We start from the raw sequence: 27,228 nt of genomic DNA on the forward strand, positions 1-27,228 counted from the left end.
GTTTGCCTAACAGAGATTACATAGCAAAGGAAACCTGGACATTATGTGTGTCTTTTTCTTATTTCCTTATTAGAAGCTTTTCAGGAACTGCACAAGTTAGTAAAGAAAAAAAAAAGTTCTGTTTACAGCTTGGAAAATGGCTACGCTGTTATTTAGCTGGATAGTAGGACCCCAGTTAACCAACATTTTCAGTTAATCCAACTCCAGTGTGATGGCTTAAGAGAAGTGGGCTGGGGTGGATATTCAAATCTACTAGAATACCAAATCTTCACCACATTCAGGGCCAGCTTCTTAAGTGCTCAACACCAGCAACCAGGACCAGATTTAAAAGAAGCAAACAAAAAATGCAACTCTGTTCCTATTTAGACACCAAATGAAATGGTTAGATTTTCAAAACCCCTTAGCCTCTGGTGATCCCTATTCTTCTTACTGGATGCTGCATGCTTTTGAAAATTTAATCTGTTTCATTTACGGGCCTAAATGGATGCTGAGCTGTTCTGGAGGAAAAAAAAGTCTGGCCTGATTGTGGTTTGCTGAGCTCTGTTCAAAATCTAGTCTATAGTGCTGTAGACCTGAATTTCAGGATCTTCTTGTTAGACGTACAGTTCATTCTCAGGTTACTTTCCACCATGCTTTCCACATGTACTGCAAAGTCTGTTAGACATACATCATTTAATTCACATATTAACTTCAGTTTGTAGGTGAAAAAGTACATATCTATTGCTAGGGGCACTTTAAAAATAATTAAAACATACAGGAACAAATATAGCCATCAGCTATAACCCAGTACAGTGGGCTGTCTATACAGGTTCCAATAATAGTTACCCACCAATTAACAGTCAAAATTCCTTATAATCCCTCCCTGTACATCTGAGGAAATACATGAGTGATGCAGCATGCCCAGAAGCTTAATGTATCTGGGTTATGACAGACCCACAGGGAAGCAAGTTCCAAAGTCAAAAGGCATTCGTGAAAAACAGCCTGCCAGCTGTACCCTACCTTCTAAAACAAGGGGCAGGGACTCCAGCTCAAACACATCCACTGGTCACAAGCATGGATGTACTGTATATAGAGAGAGGTGGTCTCATGTAGCCAGGCCCCAAACTATTCATATATCGCACGGCCGGCTCCAGGGTTTTTGTCGCCCCAAGCAGCAAAAAAAAAAAAAAAAAAAGCGACAATCGCAATCTGCAGCTCTACCGCCACTGCTTCAGTCTTCGGCAGCAATTCGGCAGCTGGACCCACTCCGAATTGCCCCCGAAGAGCTGGATGTGCCACCCCTCTCCATTGGCTGCCCCAAGCACTTGCTTGCTGGGCAGGTGCCTGGAGCCTGCCCTGATATATCGATGAGGACTGTCCAGTGCATCATTGTGTAAGGCCATTTCTTCTTCTTCTTATACACACACACACACACACACACACACACACACACACACACACACACCCTTGTGAATATTCTGTTCGTAGGTTTGCTTCAGTTGTCTAGTTATAATTGTATGCAGGAGAAACTAAAATCCCTGCCACAGATTTCTGATCACTCCAGTTCAGCAATAGCAGCTGTTGCAGAATTGCCCGGCTGAGTGGGCTACTGAGTACTTGTGCCTCGTGGCACATCACTAATTGTCACTAACTTGTGTTCAGTGCAAGGCAGACTTGACTGGGTATTGGAATTCTGGACCACTCTTTATGAACGGACATATAAGGGATGTCAAGTATCCCCATTTTGTCCTAACTATTGTATAATTAGAAGTTAAGTACATCTGAACACTGGATGCTGACCACGTGACCAGCTGCTCCCAAAAAGAAATGGTTCTTTTTGTTTCCTGGGCCAGTATTCTGCTGTTTGGGGATTTTATTGTTTTTTATTAAAAAAGAAATGCCTGGGGAGAGATGTTCCATTACAGCTGTTTGAAATCTTAGACAGAGCTGTTGGTTTTCCCCATATTTTACAAGGTAAGCAACAGAGTAACCATCTGTTTGTTCCTTAAATAAAACAAATGGGGAGGGAAAATATCCAGTTCTCCACTGCAGTAATTCAAAACAGACAATGGGAGGCACCAGGGCGACCTGCATGTAGGGCTTCGTCTTCAAAATCTCCTGTCATTCTTCGTCAGAGACCTGGTTGCCTGCCTTCCTCCATTTCCTTTTATTTGTGTGTCTTCTGTTTTGCAGGTGTAAGTTTGCTGATCCCTGCAGGGGCTGTTCCCCAGGGAAGAGTCTATGAAATGTATTTGACAGTTCACAGGAAGGAGAACATGAGGTAAAAGACCCTACTTGGCGTGCATTTGCTTGAGCACTAATTATGGAGGACGGGATGAGAGAAAATGTGCTAACTAAAATCTCTGATCAGCAGATATTTATGCAAAGCCAATTGTGTTGAGGCTGCTTACTGGTTTTAAAGCAGACACAGGTGAGAGCTGAGGATAACCTGGCCACAGAGCCAGCTCTGATATTTGCTTTTTATAGGTTTTGCAAAAAGCTTTCAAGCTTAGGGGAAGCTGAATCCAAGTTAGAAGTTAGAATAATGCAGTAGCAAGAATTAAGTGCAGCAGGAAGACTGTCTCGTAACCTGTTGCAGAGGGCCTTTGCTCAGTTGAATAGAGGAGGGAAAAGGGCTGCATGCTCCATGCTGCCCTGGGGAACACAAATCCCTGTGGAGGAAGAAGTGGTTGGGAAAGGATAAGAGGGTACATTGGGCTGTCCATAGGGATGCTGTAGCCTGTGCATGCCTCCTGTCCTCACCGAAGAGCACAAGGAGGGACTGAAGCACAGTTTTGAGGCATGGCTGCATCCCTTGGGTCACTGCAGCTCCATGCTACTCCCTGTTCAGAGCTGAGGCTACATGTCACAGTTAGCACAGGCTTGCCAACCTTGTGTGCCTGTGCTACTCTCCAGGTTCAAGCTACTTTGTCAGCATATCACCTCTCTACAATTCCCTGCCACTTTCCCACCCAAATGGGAGGCACTTTCCAGCTGAGTCTCATACACCACTCACCAGGCCCATCCAATGCCTTCCTCTTCAGAAGATCTACTCTAAAGAGGGCTATCACTGGAAGAAATACCTGCCCTCCGTGGCTTCCAGCTCGTTTGCAGTCTTGACACAAGCCTCTGAAAAGCAGATGTGAAGCTGAGAAAGACATGCTAAGTGTTAAGCCAGGATTATGAGGCAGCCCTCTGATGGCCTGGTCAAATGACTAATTATTATCATCACCATCAAATTTCTCGCAAGCTGTCATTTTATGAAATAAGAGCCCATTTTAATACAGGAAAATGAAAAGTACTTGCTAGTTAACTCACTAAAATATGATTCAGAATGTGGACAGAGTGTGAGGTAAGGTAAAATTTTCCGAAGCACCCTAGTGATTAAAGGAGACCTAAGCCCCGTTTTCAAAAGGGAGTTAAGCACTTTGGAACCTAAGGGAGAGACTTTCAAAGGCCCAAATGATATTTAGGCACTTATACTTAGGTGCCTAAGTGTCATTTGTCACTTTGAAGATCTCCCCTTAAGTCTTGGTGAAAGACAATGAGACCTAGGTTTATAAATGCTCAAGTCACCTAGGGATAGATTTACAAAAGTGTTTAGGTGTCGAAAGATGCAGGGAGGTGCCTAGCGGTTCTAACAGAGGGCTGAGAGTGAGAGCTTTCAGTCTGATATTCTCCTCTCTTCACCTAACCTTCTCTGTGACCTAGGACAAGTTACTTAGGGCTAAATTATTACCTGTGGCACAACTTCCTAGCCATAGGCTACACCACCCCAGTAAGAGTGATTCAACACCATCATTCTGAGACACACTGCTGAATCACAATACCTTACCTTCTCCCTTCTTGCTCCCAGGGAATAGCAATTTTCGGCTGCCCTATACCATTAGCAAAATATTATCTAACCCTGCACTGGCTCAGCTACTCCAGTCAATGAGTAAGGAATGGAGCCAAGGCTCTACTTGTTCCCCATGCCTCTCTGCCCACCTGCTCAAGGGAGGAAATGTAGTCCTGCTTACTCCTAGACACCCAGACATAGGGGCTAGGTAACTGGCATCCTGACATACAAAAATGCTTCTTACTCCTTACTTCCCTGCATCGGCATGTGGTCCATGTCACAGTCTAGCCCTTAATGTTGGCAGCAAGGAGCCCTAAAAGGGAAAGGTATTACTAGCAGCAATTTGAGCAAACCTGCTGAAGAGAAAGGAGAAATCCTATTCTTTAGGTGTGGAATAACATGCACAAAGACTAAATGACAAATGTAAAACTAAGTAATCATTACATGGTGTTATGCCTGTTTCTCCTCCTTATAGCTAAATCCATTTTTTGGCTCAGCCCTTGGATAGCTTTAGTTATGCCCTTAGCCACAGCTGTTTGTACACCGTACAATAGTGAGCACTGTTCTCTGGCTAAGTAGTCTTTTGAACCATGCTAAACATAATCTGTTTAAAGAAAAATTGAATAAAAAAGACCTTCATGCTTACATTATTCATGCCCTCTGTTTTGAAAATGGCTAATTACAAAAATGGCCTTGTCTATATTCACATCTCATATTGATTTTTTTCATGTTACTTTGGGCTATATTTTTTAAAAGACTAGCAACCTATACTGAAAAAGTGTCCATCTCTTGCAGAGGGAAACTATAGATAACCCAAGGAGACTCTCTTGTGCCTTTATTTGAATGGTGCGACTGAGATAGTGTCCTACATTAAATTTCTCTCCACTCTGTTTTACTTCCTTCTGGAAGGCGGGAGCGTGCGCAAATGAGTCACCCAGAAATTACTCCTACTAGTTGTTCTTCACATATGGAAAGAATCATTGCGTCTTCTCCTATTCAGTGATGGGCACCCAACGTGGCAGGCCAATCCTTGTTTTTACTTCCCTTTAAGGGCCATAAAATCCACTCTACATGGTTCATGATAGCAGTTGCACTGCAGGTGGTACTGTGCATAAAACCAGCATAGAGAGGGCATATTTAAAGTAGTGCTACCTGAGAAGAATGAATGAATGTGGGTGTGGGCGTATGAAGGCATGAACAGGAGGAGGAGGTCTTGCAGTTGCAGGAAAGATTTTGTGAGAGAGGAGAACACTGAGCTCAAATATGCCATGGAGGCAGCAGAGCACATCATACATATATTGAGGTGCCAGTTGACTCTAGGGGGACTTGTCATAGGCTCATTTCACTGGGTGATCAGATATGGTAAAGAGTATGCAGAGCATAATGAGATTGTTCAATCCCAGTCCGCTACTACATTACTTTCTCCAGAGGGGTGGATGGCCAACCAGCCACTCGCAGCCTCTTCCCAGATTCATGTACTGCTGAAAAGCCTGCTGAGGCCCAATACCTCCTATGCAGAATGTCACATCAGGCTGGTGCTACCTGAGATTCCTAATAAGGGGACCACTAAGTGATAGTGGATAATTCAGATATATATTTGACTTAATTTTTTCCAGCACCTCTTTAAAACTCCAGGCTCTCCACACATTCTAAAATCAATAGTGTATACAATATTTAACATGAGCTACTTAGGCCAAATTTGTAAAGGTATTTATGCATTCAGTGTTGAAACACCTAATTGATTTAGGAGCTTTAATCTCATTTTCAAAGGGGATTTAGGCATGTAGAAGCCAAAATCCCATTGACAGATGATAGGATTTAAACTCTTAAGTGCCTAAATCACTTTTGAAAATGAAATTTAGACCCCTAAATCAGTTAGGCCTTGCAATGCTGAACACAGCAACACCTAAATACTTTTAAAAATCTAAGCCTTATTGCATTATCTGTAACCACTCCTAGAGCACTTAGAACTGCCCCAGACCCCATCAATCACTTCCCCAGACCCCTCATATTATATTACATATTATCACACCACAGTCACCCAGGATCCAACCCATCAACCTGTCCCCTCCTCAAACACCCAGGAACAGCATGGTGGTGAATTTAATGAGCAGCAAGCTCTCTTGCAGTGCTAAAGAAACCCAGAAGAGAATAATACATAAAGGACTAACTTCAGACATTCACTTTTTAAGGAGAAGTTTGTGGCCTTGGGTTTGGTAAATAAACCCTTGGAAATCCTGAGGAGTTTAACTTTGTGTGTACCCTGCATAGATATTTTCAGCAAACAGATTAAAATAACTCATGGGAAATGTATTGTGCCTAGGCTGAAAAATCTTTTAGAGCATTTCCAGCTGATGACATTTGAAAGTCCAAATATGAAACTATAATAAGGGATTTATAATGGAAACTTTGAGCCAAAACCTGCTCTCAGATATATGAGTGTAACTGGGAACAGAATTTGGTCCTCTTAGACTTACTCGAAGTAGCATAGCTAGAGCAGCACAGAGTTTCAGCCTCTTATATTAGATACTTGGGGATATATCTGCAGCCCTGTGAGATTTAGTTCATATTTGTTTTGGAAAAATATGAAGCAATTCTAATAGCTCAAGCGAAATCAGGAAGTCTGTTATTCCTCAAAGTCCTGCTAATCCCTTCCCTCTCTTTCCTCCCATGCTCTTCTAAACTCTTCCCCTCTAGATCTATTTTGCAGGAGCCATCTAGAAACTAGAATTTGACAGAGTTCCCTCCACAACCTAATAACGCTGTTCTTTTCGTTGACTGAAAGGACTGGGTGTCAGAGCACTGTGAGGCTTTTCTTTCATTTCCTCCCCATTAAAGTGTGTGAGAGCAGGAGGATCTCCATGAAAACTTTACCTTTCCTGCAGTGAAGTGGGGCTCTAATGGTTCATAATAATTGCTGGCGCTCCTTCAAGGCAGTCGCAGGGTAGTTGTTTTCTGTAAATGTGTTAAGAGTGGAGACAGGCAAGAGTGGTTTTATCTATTTACAGCTTTCTAGCCAGATGTTTTTCTATTACTCTGCAGTACGTTTATATGCTTTACTCCTATTGCTTTGAGCAGGGTGGGCTGCCATCTGGATCCCACTGGACAATAGCAGAGCTGAGTGAAGCTTTCATGTTGACCTTGAACCCAATTGAACTAAGCCAGAGTTGAATGTTCACTGTGTTTGTGAACTGGCTGTGGTGGGGAGGAGGATGTTTGCATAGTTGGGAACTGTGCAGCAAAGTCCACAGGAATGTTCTCCAGACAGGTGTCCCCACCTTCTGGTCAATAGCCACCCTCTTCCCCCATTTCATCAGACTCTCTACACACCATTGCTGTCTTCAGGAGTGTGCTCAGTGTCCTCTCTCCTGCCTCCTGGGGTTAGGGGCCCTCCTGCCTTGGCCTATGAAAGTGCCACATCTACATCCCTACCTTCAGAGGAATCTCAAAAGGGTCCTTCCTATCTAATGTGTCTCTTTTGTTGGGGAAATATCCTAATTGAATTCCATGGAGCAGCAAGACAGGGAATTGCTCTTGTACTGCATTGGCTGTGCACTAAGAGGCAGGAGTTTGTAGTTTCTCCTAGCAAGGATGCCAGTCAACTCACAGGTCTTACCTAGAAATCGTGTGCGAAAAGAAGATCAGTTGCCTGAGGATTCTAGGGAATCCATGCGAGTTCCATTGCTATTGCTCTGGGGCTTACAGGGAGCTATCTGCTCTGGCGGCTTAGTGCAATGTTGCTGGAGTGAGAAGTGGAGGGTTTTCCTATCCTGTTCTGAGCATGGGAAGGAATGATCCTGTCTGGCCCCACCCACCCGAGGACCCTTCAGATGCAATGCAGTGACAGTGCCATGATGGAACATGGGGAACACTATTCCATATGAATATTTCCAGAGGGGTTCATGGGCTTGAGAAGCAGGAGGAGGAGGAAGAAGAAACAATCTTGTTCCTCCCTCCTCTTGGAGACAAAAGTAGATAAGGAGTTTCTTGGATATGTGTGTTTTATAGTCTAGAAAGTTGTGGGGGGGTGTTCCTTTGTGGGCAGAGCTGGCACTAGGCATAAGCAGGCTAAGCAATTGCTTAGGGCTCCGAGCAGCACAAGGGACCCCCCATTCACTTTTTTAGTATGTGTTGGGGGGGAATATTCCTGATTGGGGGCCCCCCAATAGGTTAGCATTGGGGTGGTTTGTCAAACTCAAACTTTCAAACAAACCTTAAGGGTTTGGTTCACTGCTAATCTGTCATGCACCAAACTCCAGGCTTCTGTTGAGCATGTTATTGCATAATTAGCCATTAAGGGGGCTTTATGTCGTCTTCTGAGACATCTGGAACCAGTCATTGCTAGAAGGAGGCTTTTGTTCTTGATGGACCATTGGTTTGATCGTGTATGGCAGTTCATGTGTTCTTATGTGAACCGCAGTTTTACGAAGAATTCTATTAAACATGGCACAGTGAAGGCTATCAGGATTTTGCTCCTGCACCAGGCACTCTAGTTTAATATGTACAGCAGGAGACACTACGGAGATGCAAATGAGGCTGCATTTCACAATACCAGGGAAAGTGCCCTGTGCTCTTCAGCACAGCTGCACGAAAGTCCCAGTTTTACTTTCTGGGTACAGAATAATAACAGATATTTATACAGCACCTTTCATGCCAAAGCACTTCATAGCTGTGTACAATCAGCACCAATAAAATGCAGCTACTGCAGCTGTTGGGGGGAGAAAGTACTGTCCATTGGCTCTGCAGGGAAGACCCATATGAACAGTACCACTGGAAATCTAACAACCATAAAAGGCAAACAGGACCTGAATTCTGAAGATCACACCCAAGAGATCCACTTAAACTGAAAATTGTGTGGATTTCAATGTATGTACCTCAGAAGAACAAAGAGGGGCTGCGTCAGCTCTGTCAGGATTTGAACTCATGACAGTAGAGGTATTTCAAACCTTGTGTTGAGACAATTAAGCCATCCTCCAGAAACCCATAATGGTGGAATTACTGATTAATTTGCTCCAGGGTGTAAGTTTGCCATTTTCACCAGTAAACTCCTACTTGAGTGGCAAAAAAAAAAAAAAAATCTGCTAAAACCCTCTGTCCCATTCCCCTCCATCCCATTCTCCCCAACTATCCTAGACAAAATTAATCTCCTAGACTCATTTATTTCAATCAAAAACTCAAAACAAAAACCAAAATGCTCCAACAGCCATCAAAGGGGAGGGAAACTTCATTTCTTCTTTCCTCCATAGATAGAACCAGGCAGAAGAACTCTAGGATCAATCCAGGACACTAGGTTTTAACTTGAAAGGGAGAGTGACAGCAAAAACATGGACCAGCAGTAACCTTTCCATTAACCTGACTAGAAGGGTGACCATCTGTTGCTATGAGTTATTTATTCCTCTCTCCCCACTCCATCTTCTGCTTCCTATTTTGTTGTGGGGTTTTTTGAGAACAGCTATGATTGCCGGTAAAATCTACAGTTAAGCACTGCTGAGAGTAATGCGTGCCTGTTGAAAAGGGGAGATTTTTTCTAAGAGTGATCCCATCTGCAGCCTGAATGGAGACAACAATGGCCAGAAGTCATAACTACCTTAATGGAAGTGATACGTTTTATTACAGTGGGACCTACTTGATGGAATAACTCCATTAAAGGCATAACGCTGGTTGTGAAAAGTCTGTATATTGTGAATAAATGGGGAATTTTAATAGCAGATTGTTCTTAACTAGCAAATGTAGGAGGGAAAAGTGCCTGGAAATGTTTTCAGAGCTTTCAGTTGTTGTATATTTTTCACTGGCTGCAGTAAACCATGAGCTGAATTCTGCTCTCATTTACACCAATGTAAACCAGGAGTGGCTCCTCTGACTTCAGTGGAGTTGTTTCAGATTTACACTGATGTAGCTGAGGCCCCAAGCACGTAAACAGGTGATTAACCCCATTGATTTCAGTAGGACTGCTCTCATGCTTAATGTTAAGTATATGCTTTGTTGAATCAACGCCTGCAAGAAAGATCTGACCCCATTATTTGTAAAGATGTTGGTAGGTTTTCTTCCTTCAAGAAAATAATCCCCCTTTCCTCCATCAAACCTAAATCCAGAACTTGAAAGGGGTCTTCTGTGATCCATAGGAACACAGGAATTGCCAAGGTCCATCCAGTCCAGGATCATGTCTCTAATATTGTCAAGTACCAGTTGCTTCAGAGGAAGAATGAATAATCCGTATAATGGACAATTACAGAATAACCTGCCCATAGGGAAGTTTTTTCTGTAATCCCCATCAATTAGTGGTGGAAACAGGAGGATTTATATTCCTGTTATTCCTATCCTATCTAATGCAACTGTGTCTGTTCTCATTAACCATATTAATGTCTACTGCTTTGTTTGGATGGAATTTAGAGACAATTAGAAATTAGAGATGAACAAAATCTGTTGGGCCATTTTCATCCATCTCTTTGGCAATTGCAGGATATTTTCTCTATGTTGTGTACTCCATTGGGTTGTCCAGACTAATTTTAAATGACTCATTTTTCAAAGTTTCAGCTAGTTGGTTTGGGAAACTCTTGTACAGTCCAGTAGATTTCAGTGTCCCCTTTGTGCAGTAACCCAGATGCAGTCTCACTAGAGCTGTGTAGAGAAGGGATTATCACTTCCTTGAACTTGTTACATGCCTCTTCCTATGTAGCCCAAAATCATATTTGCTTTTTTTTTTGCCACCTTATTACACTGCAAGCTGACATCTAGTTTGATGCATGCTATCACCCTACATCTTCACTTTTACTGTTTTCCTTGCTGACACATAACTGTGGTTTGGATTGTTCCCCTGAACTATTAGCTTGCGTTTTTCTAGAATTAATTGTTTTTGTATCCTGCCTGTATTTTTAACCTCTCTAAGTCCCTTTGCATTTCTTCCTTGTTTTCACTGGTGTTCGCAACTGCCTTTTTCATTATTATTATTTATTATTATTATTATTATTATTAATATTATTATCTACAAATTTAATGAATGTGCTATTATTTATACCTTCTTCTAAATCATGAGTAAACATGTTAGGTGAAATCCTTACTTCACTGAAGTCAGTGTGAGTTTTGTCACTGATGTCAACGGGAACAGGATTTCTCTTGTTAAATGACACCGATGTGTGTTGCACTCCAATAGACAGCTTCCCTACACCACCTTACGGTGCTGTTTTCAAAGCTTAAAGTGGGTTAGGTTATCTGTAGTCACAAAATTAGCTCAAACATTAGAAAACACTGAGTTGGGTCCATTTCTAGGAAATGGTGGATGATGTGGCAGGGGCAAGAGTCAGGGCTGGCAGCACAGACAGTCTCCAGGCACCCTAATGAGAACAGATGGGCTGTAGTAGGCTGCCAGATTGACTGCCCCACCTGATTGGTAGGAAGAGTCAGCAGACCAGTTCTGAAGCCCAGCAGCCATTCAGTGGCTGCTCAAAGCATTTGCCCATGACTGCGATAGCTCCTGCCCTGCTTGGCCAGAGCCTTGCCTGACTCTGGTAACCCGATCCTAACCCTCAGCTCCAATTCCTGACTTCAGCTCTGAACCTTGGCTCTGGCATCTGGCCTCTGACCCTGCCTGTGATCCTGGGCTCTGACTAATGACTCCCGCTCTAATCACTGGACATGACTGCCCATATCCTAGGCATTGACCGGTAGAGTATGAGTGTGTATTTGACTGACAAATAGAGAATGTAGCATCAATTGTCCCCACAGCTGTATGTTTTCTATTCTTTTCTGGACATGAGGTGATTCGTGATGGTACCATGTTGTATATGCCCAGGAGAAGGGTACTAGCACTGAGAAAATGTTTTGTGTACACTTAAAATTGGAGATAAATTTCATAGGTTTGGTTTTGTCTTCTGGTTTTTCAGTTGCTATTTACCACTTGGAGAACACCAGGTCAGACCTTGCTGTCTCATCATTATCAGGTCATTACCAGCTTGCATCTATGCAAGCTGATGCAGATAGCCTGACCTCCATGACTGGCATATTAGTCCATTTTGACTTTTCCTCTTCTCTTCCCACTCAGAGACTATTTAACCATTCTGGGCCAGGTTCCCCAACACATTTCATCTTGTGTAATCATTTATTCCTGTGAAAAGTGGCTGTAAAATGGTTCCATTAGGACCCGATAGTATTTTATGCTTAATTTGCACTCAGTTTGCGCAAGCGTAAATGGCTGCATATGTTGCAAAGCAGATCAGAATCAGGCCCTCTCTCTGTCTGAGCACTAACATTTGTTATATTGTAATGAAACTCCGTCATTGGCCAATGACTGACTTAATACTTCTCTGAGATCACTTTAAGTGCTATCATTACTTTATTATTATTATTATTATTATTCAGTACAACAGTGCTTACATCCAAGCCAATTTTTAACTATTTGTCCACTAATTTTATAGTTCAGTCCAAAAATTTATCATGTTTGTGTGACGTGACTTGGTCTTTATAAGTCAATGCTTTTCTCCCCGCCCTCATGGTTCAGTTGTCCTTAAGATGGAGTTAAGTTAACCAGATGTTTAAGCCTGTGGGTTTGCCACAGCTGTGACTGTTAATACAAAAACTGTGATTTTTAAAGATTTTCTAATAACAAGTCATGGTGGTTTTAACCTACTGAGAAGACTGCTCCAGGAGTTTTTACAAATCTGAATCCACTAATATCAAAGTATTGTAGTGAAGTATGGGAGAGAAACATAAGTCTGAATGGTTGAATTAGTTATTTACTGCTAAATTATTTAAATGTTATTTATTGAAAAATGAGGAATATTTTGTTGAAAATGTGACCTCGTGATTTTTTTTGTCTTTTGTATGGGACTTATCCAGCTCCCAATGAAATCAATGAAGAGAGTCCTACAAAATTCACTAGGAGTTTTTTTCCTCCCATAAGTGGTTGGTTGTTCAGGAGTTTATTTGGTTTTTGTTTTGCCATGTCAAAACAACCAGGTTAACAGATGATAGTTGACAGAATTGCTGTATTTTACTCTTTTTGAAAGATAGGTACTACATTTGTTAGTTTTCAGTCCCTGACTTTTCAAAAATAATTACCATTAATTTAGTAAATTCATTAGCTAATTCTGATAGGACACACAGAGATATATTTAATCTGGATTTGCTGTTTCATATAGATTTCAGCTTTTCCATGTCAACCTTCATTTGTCGGCTTTTTACCAATAACTATACTGACAAGGAGTAGAATTTTCAAAGCACCTAAGTCCCATTTTCAAAAGTAACTTTCAAAACTTGGCTTTCAATGAGACTCAGGCACCTAGGTGCCTGGGTCACTTTTGAAAATGGGACTTGGGCTCCTATATCACATAGACTTCTGAAAGTGTTACCCAAGGTTTACATTATTTTTCACTTTTTTTTTTTTTTTTTTTTTGCTTGAGACAAGGTCCCGATTCTGCAGACACTTACAAACATGCATACTTTTGCTAATATGAGTAGTCCCAAAGAAATCAATGGCAATGCTTACATGAATACAGGTCCATACATGATTAAGTGTTTTCAGAGTTGGACCTAGAGGACTCAACAGTGAGCCACCCAGGGTCCTGTGAACTCATTGCATACTGCGTTAAATTCAGGTAGCTTTGCTGCACTAAGCCCTGTCAACCTTGCACTCACATTCATTCCCTCCCTGTTTATAAGAACTACATCCAGGATGGCTTTTCCTATGGTTGGATCAGTGGTGAGCTGGAGTCGTTCCCAAGAACCAGTTGCTAAAATTAGACCTTCGTGGAGAACTAGTTGTTAAAAGGCCAGGGGGTGGGCAAAGAATTCTGGTCCCCGGGCCAGACCATCCTGTTCCTGCCAGGATTCCCAGCTAGGGAGGCTGGGGCTCCCTCGGCCCCTTCCCCACATCCCCCCCAGCTGCAGCGTGGCCAGCCGCTGGCCCCAGCTGGGCAGCTCAGCTGAGCTCTGGAGTCATTCTGCTGCTTTGAGTTGCCGGCAAGGTAAGGGGGGTGGGGGGCCCTGCAAGCGCCAAGGCCATGGAGGGGAGGCAAGTGGGGCAATTTTCCCTAAGCCTTGCAGGGGCCCCTGGCCCCACGAGTATGTCTCCCCCCCCGACCTGGCCCTTCCCCTCTCCCCCCCTTAAATCAGAACTTTTTATAGGGAACCAGTTGTTAAGATTTTGGCAGCCCATCACTGGGTTGGATTTTCTGATTTCTGGTTCATGAGTTTGTCCTCTATATAATTTAGGGATGTCTTTGATGATCCATGTTTCGCTATCTTTGTCAGCCACCGGATGTTTGGTTGGCTAAAGTCACTCATGAGTACAGTATCCTATGGTTTTAAGCTCTCCAGTAGTTATCCTGGGATTAATTTTTTTTTTTACATTCCTCTCCACTCTGAGTAGCCCATTGCTAAAGCCCACTACAAGTTCTCCTTTGTTTTAAATTTACTCTACTCTCATTGCAAATATTTCACCACCACCCTCCTCATTCTCACATTGTATATTGCTAGTCTTGTAAGTATGTGTGACATATTACACCTGTCCCTTCACCTTTTCCTCCATTTTTTCTTTCTCTCATATACACTACATCTACCCTCCGTGGGCACATTTAAAAAGTTCATTCTGGTTGTAGATATATTACTGGTTCTAGCAAAATTCTCTCTTTTAATTTAAGGGAAATTACTGGATCTGGTAATCATCAGAATACTGGTGGATCTAAAACCAGAATGCATTTTTTTAAAAGTGCGCCCATAGTATGTGGACACTCCAGTGACGAGAATCCTCTCATGAAGTTTCAGATGTGGTCACTACTTCATACTCTTCCTGTGTTCTATGATTCTTCTTGTCTAGGAAGTGAAAAATTCTCACTCATGGTGCTTTCAAGAGCCCACATTCACTTTTTTTCTATGTTAAAGACTGGTGGCTGCATTTCACTGGTGAGTGAAATGATACCTGGGTATATGGTTGGCACATCTTTGGGGATCCTTGGGAATGAAGGGTGGTCTGTAAAGATGAAGTGTTATTTGCTTTTTATTCTCCCTGCCCCAACAAACAGGTGCTTTTTACAAAAATCTTTGTGAAAGTGGAAATCTGTAAGTGTGTGTTTCCAATCCTTTTGCGACAAGGACCTTTTCTTTACTTTGGCAGCATCTGGAGCCCTTTAAATTCAGCTAACAAACACATCTTTCCGTAATCTTGTCAGGCCACCAGTGGAAGACAGTCAAACCCTTTTGACTCCTGTGGTGAGCTGCGGGCCTCCAGGAGCGTTGCTGACACGGCCTGTCATTCTAACTATGCACCATTGTGCAGAGCCAAACACAGAAGACTGGAAGATCCAGCTGAAGAACCAAGCAGCCCAGGGACAGTGGGAGGTGAGTTCACAGTGAGATCACAGACTTCCAGCATATGCCCTGACTCAACACAGCACTCACCATCTTTGTCTTAAGGAAACAAAAACACCAAACATATACATATAACTTTGATGCCTAAAGTTTGGGATTTTCAGGGGTGAAACATTTTGCTGGCAGTCAGCTCAGCAATGCCCTCAGGTATCTATGTGGTTATACAAGCACTGGAAATAGTTACCTCGTGCACTGGGGAGCACAGGCCTTTCAGCTCTGGATAACTCAGTTCAAAATATAATTCAGATCAAAAGTGAAATGGATGTGGGGATCTGACCCAGTCTTTATTGCATTTTTGTTTTTGACATAAAATGAATAGTGTGGCACAATTCAGCATGACTAGCTAGGTCTGCTCAAAAGAGGCGTGGGGGTACATCAACAGAGTTGTTTGGGGGAAACTTGAACAGTGCTTTCTGCCTGGCTCTGCTTTGTTAATGACCAGGTAGATTTACTCTTTGAGAAGGTAACCTTCACCAGGCTGGTCTCATGCACAAGAGAAATATTTAACCCTAGGGCTGCCAGCCTGCCACAGCACTTAAGGACAGTGAGTTTCGTCTTGAATCTTCATGGAAGGTTCCTCGTATTTTTCTTTAGCTCCTCTCTTCCCCTGTCTCTGTAGTTCGCTCTGCACTGAGAAGCTGTCCTGGTCGATGCGTGCTATTTCAAACAAGTGCACACAATCAGGGGGATTGGCATTAAAGCTGTCTTTTTGGATTTATCTCATCTTCCTTTTCCTGGCTACCAAACATGGGACATTGAACATGCCCTGCAATACAGAAGGAGCTTGTAACACTTCAGTGCTTTGTTTGAGACAGAGAAAGAAATATCTGTGCAATATGAACCAGGGATAAACAGCAAATAGTTTTACAGCTGATATATAAAGACTGGTTTTCTATAAATATAGACTTTCGCTAATACTAAAACTGTGTGCCAAAATTCATAATAGTGAATGGCAGTGTCATTATCAGATTACAGTTCTAATGACAGGGAAACTATTCATTACCCACTGGAGGAATCCAACTCACTCTTTAATGGAGATATATTTTTCCTTAGAAGTCTCCTTTAAAACATTGTAAACTTAGCTTGCACTTGGCAAAAAGGTTTAGAGTTTGGACTCTGTGTGGATAAAAATCTAAAAGTTGAATCTCTGGCCAAACCAAGACCTCTTAAGCAGTTTCATAAAGACATATGTTCTCAGGAGAGTTTTAATACCTCCTGCTTCTGGTTGGCTAGATACAGAAGCACAGTGGCCTTCTTTCAGGGATTCTGACACGTCAGGTTTCAGTCTTAGCTGGCCACAATGGTGAAGTGATGAGGGGAGATGGCAGGGAGAAAGAAAGGACAAATGAAAAATATTGGGAAAAGGTCAGTTCTGGATCAATTCTAAAGAGGGAATGTATTTTCCAGCTGGTTCCTACCTCCCTAGTTTGTACTGCTGTTTTCAACAGGGTAAGAGATGACAACAATGCTGCAAATGATCCTCAGCTGCAGGACCTGGGTTATATGAGTGTATTTAATACTGAGTACAGTCCATCTCTCTTCCTCGCTATCTTGATCTGAGGCATGCAACCAGAATGCAGCATTACAGATTTGTAGAGTATTAGGGCAAAACACACCTTAATGAACTTGACGGGATGCTTGAAGTCAGTGCTGGTAATGCTGAAGTAAGTGGATCCCAGGGTAAGGAAGTGGTACGATGCTCCTGTGCCAAGAGTTTCTTATTATAACAGGAAGAGACAGTGGAGGTATCTACATTGTGTGTACATTTTGTCAGATGCCACCTCCCCTAACCATTCTCCCGGCAGACTTGTTTGCTTCTGAAAAGCCTGTTTTGCTGCCACCATCAGTTCTGTGTCTCTCATGAAATTTGGCACATGCTGACTTACTCCTCTGAGTAGGTTTTAATGAGGGCAGTGTGACTGACATGGGCACCTGGACTGATAGCAGCAAGGACCCATTTCCAGGGTTATCCTTGAAAGAATATTGCCTGTGGCACCAGCTTTTCTCCACCCGTTTCTGGGCCAATGAATTCATGCACATCTAGCTGACTAATCTGCACTCCAGTGGACTATCTCCCAGCACTGTACATATGTTTCTCATTTGTTTTGTGTTCATTACTGGCACCCCCTGATTTTTTTTTCTCCAGTCTCCTTTCTTGTCCTTGAAAGAGTGTTGCCCTACTGAAGGTATCCATGTTGACACCAAGCTGGTGCTTGCATGCTATCTGCAGAGTCCACAAGGTCTGTGACTCCAGTACAGTGAGTCTCATCTTCTCTCTTTTGGAACAGCTCTTCCATCTCTATCCCCCAACAGATGCCTGAATTGCCGTAGGCGATAAGTTCCTGCCAGGGCCAACACTACTGCTCCAGTACGGGGGGTGTAATCAGCATTGCAGATGGCAACCTCTCTTCTGCCCTTGAGAAGGTGATGTCACCTTTGCAAATGTGCTGCATTCGCCCTTCCTTAGCCTGGGATCCTGAATCTGCTCCCAAACTCGGGTTGAATCCAGCTGCTTGGTCCGCTGCCAGATACCCGCTCCTCACCTCATGACAGCAAACACAGGGTGGATGAGTTCTGCAGAGACTCATGAAGCCCAGAGCTGCTTTTGCAGAACTACAATCTATTACTATCACCTTTTATTTATTTTTTTCCCAAGTCATTTAAAGTACATTGTGCCATGTGGAAACTGTAAAGTACAGTTCTGAATGGAGGAAATGGCAGAGGGGCTGTTTTCTTCTAAGCAGAGGGAAGAAGGTGAAAAAGCAGTCTCTTTGTATTTGATTTGTATGTGTTTTGCCTTGGCCCGGCGGTCTCGTCATGGGGGATTATTCTGATGAAGCAACAGGTGATATTCTTTGTACATGTGGCATTCAGCCATCACTGAGGTCACTTCTGTCTGAGTTCTAACAACCATTGATTATGAAAATTAAGAAATTAAGGCTCTTATTATTCACTTAGATAATGTATTGAGTGTTCATGTCTGGAGCTGGTCAAATAATATTCCTCAAATAGGTCATTCAACAAATGTTGCATTTTTCCTGCAAATTTTTTGTCATATTTTACATAATTTGCCCTGCTCTGTTCATCACTCTAAAAGCACCTACATGCACATAAAACAATCGTAAGTTTTAGGTAGCCAATGGCAGGTATAGACCATCAGCATACAGCAGCATTTGCCTGTACCAGCCCAGAAGGAAATCTAGAAGCAGAGAAATGTTAAATGTTGATTAATAAAATGATCCAAGAGGAAGGACTTAAGATAAATTCTGGGACTTGCATGAACATCTATGGCATTGGAGTTCTGCAGTCAAGGCCCTATCTCTGAGTAGGCTTTGTCTGGCCCTGGCCCAATCCTGATTAATGCAAAATAAATGGGCTTCTCTGGTGTCTGGCCTGGGCTCTCTAACTCTGCCTGTTTATCCCTTAGGACGTGGTGATGGTTGGAGAGGAGAACTTCACCACCCCATGCTACATTCAACTAGACCCAGAATCCTGCCATATCCTGACAGAAACACTTAGCACCTATGCCCTGGTGGGACAGTCAACCACCAAAGCAGCAGCAAAACGTCTCAAGCTGGCCATCTTCGGGCCGCTCTCCTGCTCATCGCTGGAATACAGCATCCGAGTCTACTGCTTGGATGACACTCAGGATGCCCTTAAGGTAAATGCCATACACTTTACCATCTAGCTCTAGCAGGAATGCAGTAATTGCAGTGAATAGACCCTAATTAGTGTGCAGCTGCTTGTAATTTATGTTCCCTAGATCAGCGTTTCTCAAACTGGAGGTCCTGATTCAAAAGGGCATCTCAAGGCTATTATGGAGTGGGGGATGTGCAAGATGATATGGTGCTGCTGCTGGCATACACGCTGCCTTCAGAGCTGGGTGGACAAAGAGTGGTAGTGGCTGGTCGGGCACCAGCTCTGAAGGCAGTGCCGCGCCAGCAGCAGCGCAGAAGTAAAGGTGGTATGATATATTATTGCTGTACCCCCACCTCCACTTGCCCCTCCTCCTGGCAGTATCCTCTATTTGGGAACTTGAAATATGGTAACACTACTTTCCACTTTTTGAAAGACTTCAGCACCTTTGACAGCAAGGATAGTGATTACATGGTTCATTTAGTGCACCTATGAGTATGTATGGTAGCTTGCTACCATTTTTTGCGGGTTGGGGTGGTCAGAGCCTGAAATATTTCCAAACAGGGACCGAGCAAAAAAAAGTTTCAAAACCCCTGTTCTAGATCATTTTTAAATCATTTTATTTTTATTTTATTTAATTTTTGATTGGAGGAAGAACTTGACAAGATACTTTTATAGAAAGGAAAAAAAAAATCCCAAGCCCCAGGTTGTCCTTTGCATAATGATTTCACTCAAATGCTAAACTAATTTCCCCCCCAGCATTCTTTGTTCCTTTGTTTACCTGGATCATAACCTGAATTCTGAGATTTTTGCATTATTAAAGGGCCATAAGGTGCGCAAGGGCTTCATTCGTTATTCATGTATTTTTAATGGTAAGTGCCAGGTCCTCCGAGATGATGAAATGTATAAATACCTCTTTGTAAATAGCTGATAATGATAAAAGAAGTTCCTGGGTCATTAATCACTGCCTGCTTTTATATTGCTTTGTTATACCTGTCTGTGTGCTGTTTTTGTGCTGAGAATTTGCAGCTGAAATACATCAAGGCTATTGCTTTCTACAGCTATGTACCTAACTTTCTCTGTATATAACTCGAGCATATACATAAGTTTACACATACATTGTGTGGGTATACATAAGTATGTATACTTGTGTATATATAGTACCTATAATAGACATATAAAGACAGGTGCTTATTATAATAAGCATACTAACTTGTGCACATATATGTATGAAGGTAGATTATTGAAAGATTTTCTGTAATCATAACCAGATCTACAGATGCCATCTAGGTAGCAAGAAGAGTTCAAATCCTAACGCTAACTGATTAGCGGCACTGCCAGTGATATCTAAGCAACATGAATTGCGTGTTGCATACAGAAGAAAGATGCTAACAGCTTTACTTAGAAACAAGCCACATAACATGTGCGCACACGCTGCCTCAATATGGGAGATGTTTGTGTTTCTCAGAGTGTTGACTTTCACTGTGGCTGGAAAATTCCATTTTCATCTCAAATGCCATTTAGTATCATGTCTTCCTGGACATTACAGTTTATTATGTTTGTCACTGGAGTGGTCGGAGTACTTTCCGTAGCTATAAGAAATTTAGCAAAGCAGTGGACTAAAGAGCGGAGTGCAGACTAGCATATCGTGGTCTGATGCTCAGCATTGGGTTTGTTTATAAAGCGGCTGGGAACTTGATCAAGAGAATTATGACTTTGTCAGAGCTGAACCCTTTTGGAAATAATAATTATTTTTTCATAGTATGATTTCTTTTTATTTAAAGTTGGGAAAAGGGACTTCTGTACCAACCAGGCTGAGGATCTTCAAAAGCCAAGACCGCCTTATGCCTCTATTCCCTTTGGTCCACATGGTCATAATGGAATTTTCTATTGGTTTATTAAGCTCTGAGGTGAAAATAAGTGATTCAAAGCTGCCTTGTAGCAAATACTGGAGATGTTTGAATGCTGCTGTGAGTTTCAGAGTAGAAGGTTTGGGCAACAGGAGATGGCTGAATTCAGTTAGACACCGTTCAGTGGATTTTTTTTTAATGTTTATTTGAGCATTTGGAACTCTGTCCAGTAAAGTTCACCTGAATAAATAAGACTGTACAAAGGATCATAAGAACAGTTGAGTAAAATGGAGAGAAAATCCTTTATAACAGTCAGTGATAATGAATGGAAGAGAGAAATTTACTGAGTATAAATCCCTGGAGAAATTGTGTTGATGTTAGGATGTCGGAATGTAAGATTGTTTGTAATTTGGTGGTTAATCCCTCACTTCCTTTCCAGCTCTCAGTTATTTATTCAGAATGTACTACAAAGGGCTCAGTGTTGGCAGTGTTGTGTCTTCTGGAGTCAGATCTGAAGAGTCCTTCTGGATCTATCACTGAACCAACAATAACATGTTTGGGCTTTCAAGGGTGGGCAACAGTTGACTGAGACTTGTGAACAAGTGCCTCGTGGCCTCCTGTCCACAGAGTGATATTAGCATCGTCTGCTTTCTTCAGCAGAGGATGAACACTTCAACCACAGTTTTGTGGAAAATAAAGAGTCTTTGGAAGGGAAAAAATAGGTTGGCCTCAGAATGAAGGACTGTGAATGGGGCTTTGCAATGTAGTTTGATCTGGCTAGGCCCTGTCTGACAGATTCTACCACAAAGATTAAAGGAGAAGCATGGAAGATAAACAAAATCTATGTTGTGGGGCTTGGTTCAATGGCAGCACTTTGCACTGCCAGGCTTGAGACCAGGGTTTGATGTCTGAGTCCCAATCATTTGCTCTGCAGAATGACAGGGGCAGGGAATGCTTTTGTTATGGCAGCTCTTCTAGCTGATTGGGGGGCAACACTGAGGGGCTGCAAAAAGTGGATTATAAGATCTTTGGGACAAGGGCCCTCTTTTTCGTATGTGTTTCTACAGTGCCTAGCACAGTGGGGCCTGGATCCATGATTGGGGCCACCTAGCACTACCACAATACAAATAAATTAATAATAATAATAAAGGGATCCAGTCTATAACTGGAAGGATAGTGGTTGTTTCAGGGGATCTGGAGGGTTTGGGTGGAAAGTTGGAGAGTAGGAGCAAGGGCTGCTCAGGACTTTGACAGAGATTTGAAGGATGTCTGGGATCATAGTGATTTGGGACTGGGGTAGATCAGCGAAGTGGCAGGTGAGACATGGGTTGGAATTCCTCACATCCCAGAGGAGAGGTTGCTGAATCCGCAGTCCGCAAAGCTGAATTTAGTAACATTAAAGAACAGTGGTGCTGGAAATAGTGGTGCTGCCACACCCCGTGGGTTGAAGTAGTAGTAACAAACACCAAATACATGGTTTCTATGGTTTCTATAATCAGTACCCCCACTATAAGAATTATTCCGGCACCCCTGTTAAAGAGAAGTAGATGTGATGGGAGAAGCAGAGTGGAGGTAGTTTCCCCTTGCAGTTTTGGTGGGAGCCAGGAATGTGTCAATAGACCAACAGTTCTATGCTGATGGATACAGGAAATGTTTTCACATTGGAATGTCTGAGGTTTGGGGAGTCTTTTAGGGGGTTATGTATTTATTTTAATAGTTGGCCAAATACATTCTATTATTATTTAGAAATAAGAAATCTGAAACATACTGTATCCATCCCAACAATTACTAAGGGACGATGCTCTAGAAAACACAGTGCTGTATTTATCCAACAGCTTTTCCCTCTAATCATGCAGAGTAAGCTCTCTTTCCCAAAACTGCCTGAGCAGTCTGGGGAGTCTAATGACTTGTCACAAATAATGGCTTGGTTATTGTGAAATCTGCTTGTTTCTTTTCCTTCTATTTGTGAAGCAGAATTGCTGACTCCTGCTTTAATGTTGATCCATAGGAGAGTTTCCTTCACTCCACAAGTCCCCAGCCTGAAGGTTGTGACCCCCAAGGGAGTTGCAAACAGGTTTTGGGAGGGATCACAACCACTGTCCCTTTCTTTATGATTAGATGTGAGGGGAGATCTGAAACATTTCGGTTGTGATATGGGGTCACAGTATGGAAGTGCTTGAGAATCACTGCTTTACTCCTGTCTATCCATTTAAACGGCTCCTGTCACTCTGCTGAGCTTCTTTTCTCAATATGGCAATTATGGAAGAGACTGGTCCACAAGACAGCTACTACACTTTATCGATGAAGCAGATCACAATTTAACAGGCATGCCAAACTTCTTTTACCTTCTGCCCCAGTGTGATATTTGGGTTTCCAGTAGCATATTATTCATGTTACTTTCTATTGGTTATTTGGATTCATGCACATACGTCCTGTCTCATGGAGAGAGGAAAATTATACATCTTCTTTTTGAAGCCACAAACTGTTATTAAATGTAAGTTCTTCCTGCTGTGGCTTTAATTAGAAGGCAGCTTCAAAATATTGGTAGCTCGTATCTTGCTTACATGATCAGCATGAGGATACTGAATTAGGGCCATTGCTGAGCAAAGATGTATTTTATTCAACCCCAACAGGAAGACACCTAAGAGGGTATAAGTTCATATCTTATTACTGGCGTCATCAAGGTGCTTATACAAGGAGGTAAGAGACACTTTCCCAGGCACCTAGAGTTATGGATTGACCTTGTTATCCCTCTGCATTAGCAAAAGAGACACTTGCTGGAGATAAACAAAGAGAAGTTTATTAACAAAGATAGGGAGTCAAGTCCTAAGAGTACTAGGAACAGATACGGTTACAAATAAAACAAAAGTACAATATGCTTCTAGGAGACTAAACTTAACTTTAGCAGGCTAAAATCTTTGTCTAAGTTCACTTTCTCAACTAAAGTAACCTCCCAGCATCTCCAGCTTTTATGGATACAAAAAGGGTTGTCCTTTTTGCTCCCTCAGTGATGGACCACCACAGCATTCCTTTTCCTTCGCCTTGTAGACCAGAAAACCTTTGAAATATATCCCCTTGAAAGGTACCCTCCAGACAAAAGTCTTCTCCAGCACTGTTTGTTCTTTGGTGTGCTGATGCCATGTTGTCTTTCTCGTTCTCCTGTTAACTTCTTTTCCTGTTGCTCAATATGCAAATGAAGCTTGGTTTGTGTTGACCTGCACAGTGCTTGGTTGACACTGGAGACCTAGGCAGATGGGCAGATCAACATTCCTTTGTCTGTGAAAAACCCATTTACCTATCCTGCCTGCTTACATAGTTTATATATATTTTTGGTACATACCTACAACTTCTTGAATAACCCCATACTTCATATATCTCACAATATTTATGATGCCCAGTATCAGATAAGCTTTCATTTAACACCTTATACAACTTTTTTTATAGATAAATACTAAGACAGCAATCTGTTAGGTGTAGAGAGTTTGTCAGGAATTGCATAGGAGTTGCTATTGCATGATAGGACTCCTCTGCCAGTGGGCATTGAGAGGAATAAGGTGGGAGCATGTTCTTACTTATCTGAAAAGGCAGACATAATGGCCAGGATTTGGAACTATGGAAAGGCACAGGCTGAGGGTTTCTTCTCTTAGGTCACAGCTGTGTAGAACAAACAGCCAAAGAGGCAAGTAAGCAATACATGGTGTAAAGATAGTACAGATAAGGTCTTAAGGCCACACAACATTTCTGTGCCAGATTGCTGAAAGACAGGAGATGAACTGGGTATCCCTTCTTCTCCCCATTCTCCGTTTCTTTGGTTTAGCCTGAATTTGAGCCTCAGCTTCTTTCAGCAGAGGTTTACAGTGGGTTTCTTCCATTGCCATAAATGCCTACAGGGAGAAGACCAATCTTTCCAAGCTTGTATGCCTAAATTTAGATACTCAAATCCACAGTGTCTTCTTTTCACACTGGCAATGCTGAGCACTGGCATATCCCACTGAAGTCCTAACTCCAGTGTTGGAGAAAGTAGATGAGTGTAGTCAAAGCTGCTATTCACACACAGGCCTTCTCAGTGTCTGTTGTTTAACCATATGTGCCAATATGTAAGCTTGAGACATTGGTATTTACAATTACTGCACAAAATACCATGAATCTTCTTTTAGACATCCCAGAGAGATAATTTGAACATAATGAAGATCTATAGTAATCAGATAATTACTATTGATTGCTCTTTAGACATCTTGATGAGGTAATTAGGGCACAGTGGAAAGAAGCTGGAACTGATTGATTGGCACAACCTTAATCTAAAAGGTTTCTAATTATGTTTCTTTTCTTCTAATAGCTGATAAACAAACATCATTTTAGCTTTAGAATTTGTCAGGTGGTAGGTTTGTTGGGGACATCAGCTTTCTCTATTATGCTAACTAGATACTGAATGTGATCAACATCGGCTTATTATGCCTCACAGCTGAAGTGGAAGCAACTTCAATTACCCCATCTTTTACTTTCTCTTCTTGGTTTCAAAAGCCCCTGATTTCTTGTTGGTGTGTGGTGCTCGGTATGCACCTGTGTGTTCATGACGCATTTTGTGTGTATGTCAAAGCTAGTGCGTGTGTGGCGATCGTGTCTCTGGCTGGGTTTATGTACAAAAGCAGCATATGTGCATTTGTGTTTTCGTCTTTCATATACACTGCCAGTGGCTGGCCTATATGTCATTGTGGATAGCATGCAGAGATGGGGAGGAGGCCCAGTATTCACTGGAAGTGTCATTACTCATAGGCATATTATTAATTTTGTGTATCAGAGCAAAAGCTTTTCTCCCCCATCTCTCATCAATTATTGATCAGTCACTGTTCCAGTTGCTCTCTGAACCACTGTGCTTTCACGCTTAGATACACACCTCTCTATCACCATGTTCTCTCTACTGTTTTGCATTTTTTCAGTAGGTAATAATAGCCCTGTGACAAACAGGTTTCTTATTTCTGTTGCATATTCTGATTCACAGGGATAATCTGATTGGTTGGTGCCAATCACCAGTTGTATATTGATGGGACCACATCTTCATGGGTAGGAGCTCTTGAAGGCAACACATTAAAGCTGCTATTAAGTGCCCTCAGGGTGTGCAGTTTCCAGGGTGACGCTTTATCAATATGCAACCATTACCTGTGTGCTGGGGCTTTGACCTAGACACTCTCAAGCAATTAAGCAAGCCGAACGTGGGTCCCAGCCTGTCATGTCATGTATTTCCTAAAAGGAAATATGGGTGTGTGCTGTTCTCCTGGATAATACAGGCTGTATTTGTGTTCTTGCACTAGAAGTGTGATGTAAAGCCGTAAGAGTGATGTGTGTGATTATTCTCAGACTCCTTCATACAAATGTCTTTCCTGTAATAGATGTGTGTTTACCTTACAATGTGTGTGTGTATGTCCTCCCTGTTATACAGATTACCTCGTCCACTGCAGTTGATCTTCAGGGAGCAGAAGTATAGCTAGTCCTTTCACGGCACATTTGTATACAATATCTCTTTGATCACAAGCTGACCACTTTCTATTGTTCTTACTGAATCTTAGGAAGTTCTACAGCTGGAGAGGCAGATGGGAGGACAGTTACTGGAAGAACCAAAGGCTCTGCATTTTAAAGGAAGCACCCACAACCTCCGTCTGTCCATTCATGACATTGCCCATTCTCTCTGGAAGAGCAAATTGCTGGCTAAATACCAGGTAAAAATGACAGAATGCCTGGATGATGGCTAAATTGCATGGGTCAGAACAGAAGGGCTTAAAGATACGTAGCAACACACAGTTGTGCAGTGCTCTTTAAAAATGAGATACAGTGACTGTTCAGGCTCCTGTACTCTGAAGGTCTTGAGGCTGTTGCCCATAACCAGGTCTCTCCCCTCTGTTACATACCGTGTGTATTTTCAATTTCTTTGAGCAGTGGAGTGGAGTAAAGGGCTTGGTTTCTTTTCACCATCCTCATTAGTGCCAGGCCACATAACAGGCCATGGTTTGTTTAATTTGGAATGAAAATCAAAATTCCCTTTTAACAATGCACTGGAAGAGAGAGATTGATCAGGGCAATCAGAAAATCTGCTTCTGGTAGGAAAATGCTTCTGGCAGTGCTGAGAGGACAGGACTTAGGGCTCAGCTACACTAGAGAGTTTACAGCGAGGCAGATGCACCGATGCAGCTGCGCTGCTGTAAGCTCTCTAATGTAGCCACTTTAAACAAACAGGAGAGGGCTTTTCCATTGGCTTAACTCCTCCAGCACCCACGAGCAAGAGTAGCTATGTTGGCGGGAGAAGCTGTTCAGCTGACAGCGCTGTCCACACCGATGCTTCTGTCGATGTAACTTACGTTGACTTATTCACCCCCCTGAGTGACACAAGTTATGCCGACATAAGCTGTAGTGTAAGCATAGTCTTAGAGTCAAGGGTTAGCATGGGGTTACTATCAGCCAGAATACATGCACCTTTCAGCCTGTTTCCAGCACTGGGCCCAGTATTGAGAGGTGTGGGCTGCACTGAGCATTTTAGAGGACCTAGGCCCTTTGTACTCAAGCAGCAGGTTC

At 42.4% G+C, this 27,228-nt stretch overlaps 1 protein-coding gene across 2 annotated transcripts in view; it reads left to right on the forward strand.

Annotated features, from left to right (window-relative positions):
* UNC5C (unc-5 netrin receptor C) overlaps nt 1-27,228 on the forward strand; it is a 358,155-nt gene that overhangs the window by 315,854 nt on the left and 15,073 nt on the right. For both annotated transcript variants that reach the window (XM_030565104.1, XM_030565105.1), the window contains 4 exons: nt 2,173-2,260; nt 14,980-15,148; nt 18,606-18,839; nt 26,229-26,378. In XM_030565104.1, coding sequence (XP_030420964.1) covers nt 2,173-2,260; nt 14,980-15,148; nt 18,606-18,839; nt 26,229-26,378 — 641 coding nt within the window. The remainder of the gene's footprint in view (nt 1-2,172; nt 2,261-14,979; nt 15,149-18,605; nt 18,840-26,228; nt 26,379-27,228) is intronic.

The sequence above is a fragment of the Gopherus evgoodei genome, chromosome 5, assembly GCF_007399415.2.
Source record: "Gopherus evgoodei ecotype Sinaloan lineage chromosome 5, rGopEvg1_v1.p, whole genome shotgun sequence".
NCBI lineage: Eukaryota > Metazoa > Chordata > Testudines > Testudinidae > Gopherus > Gopherus evgoodei.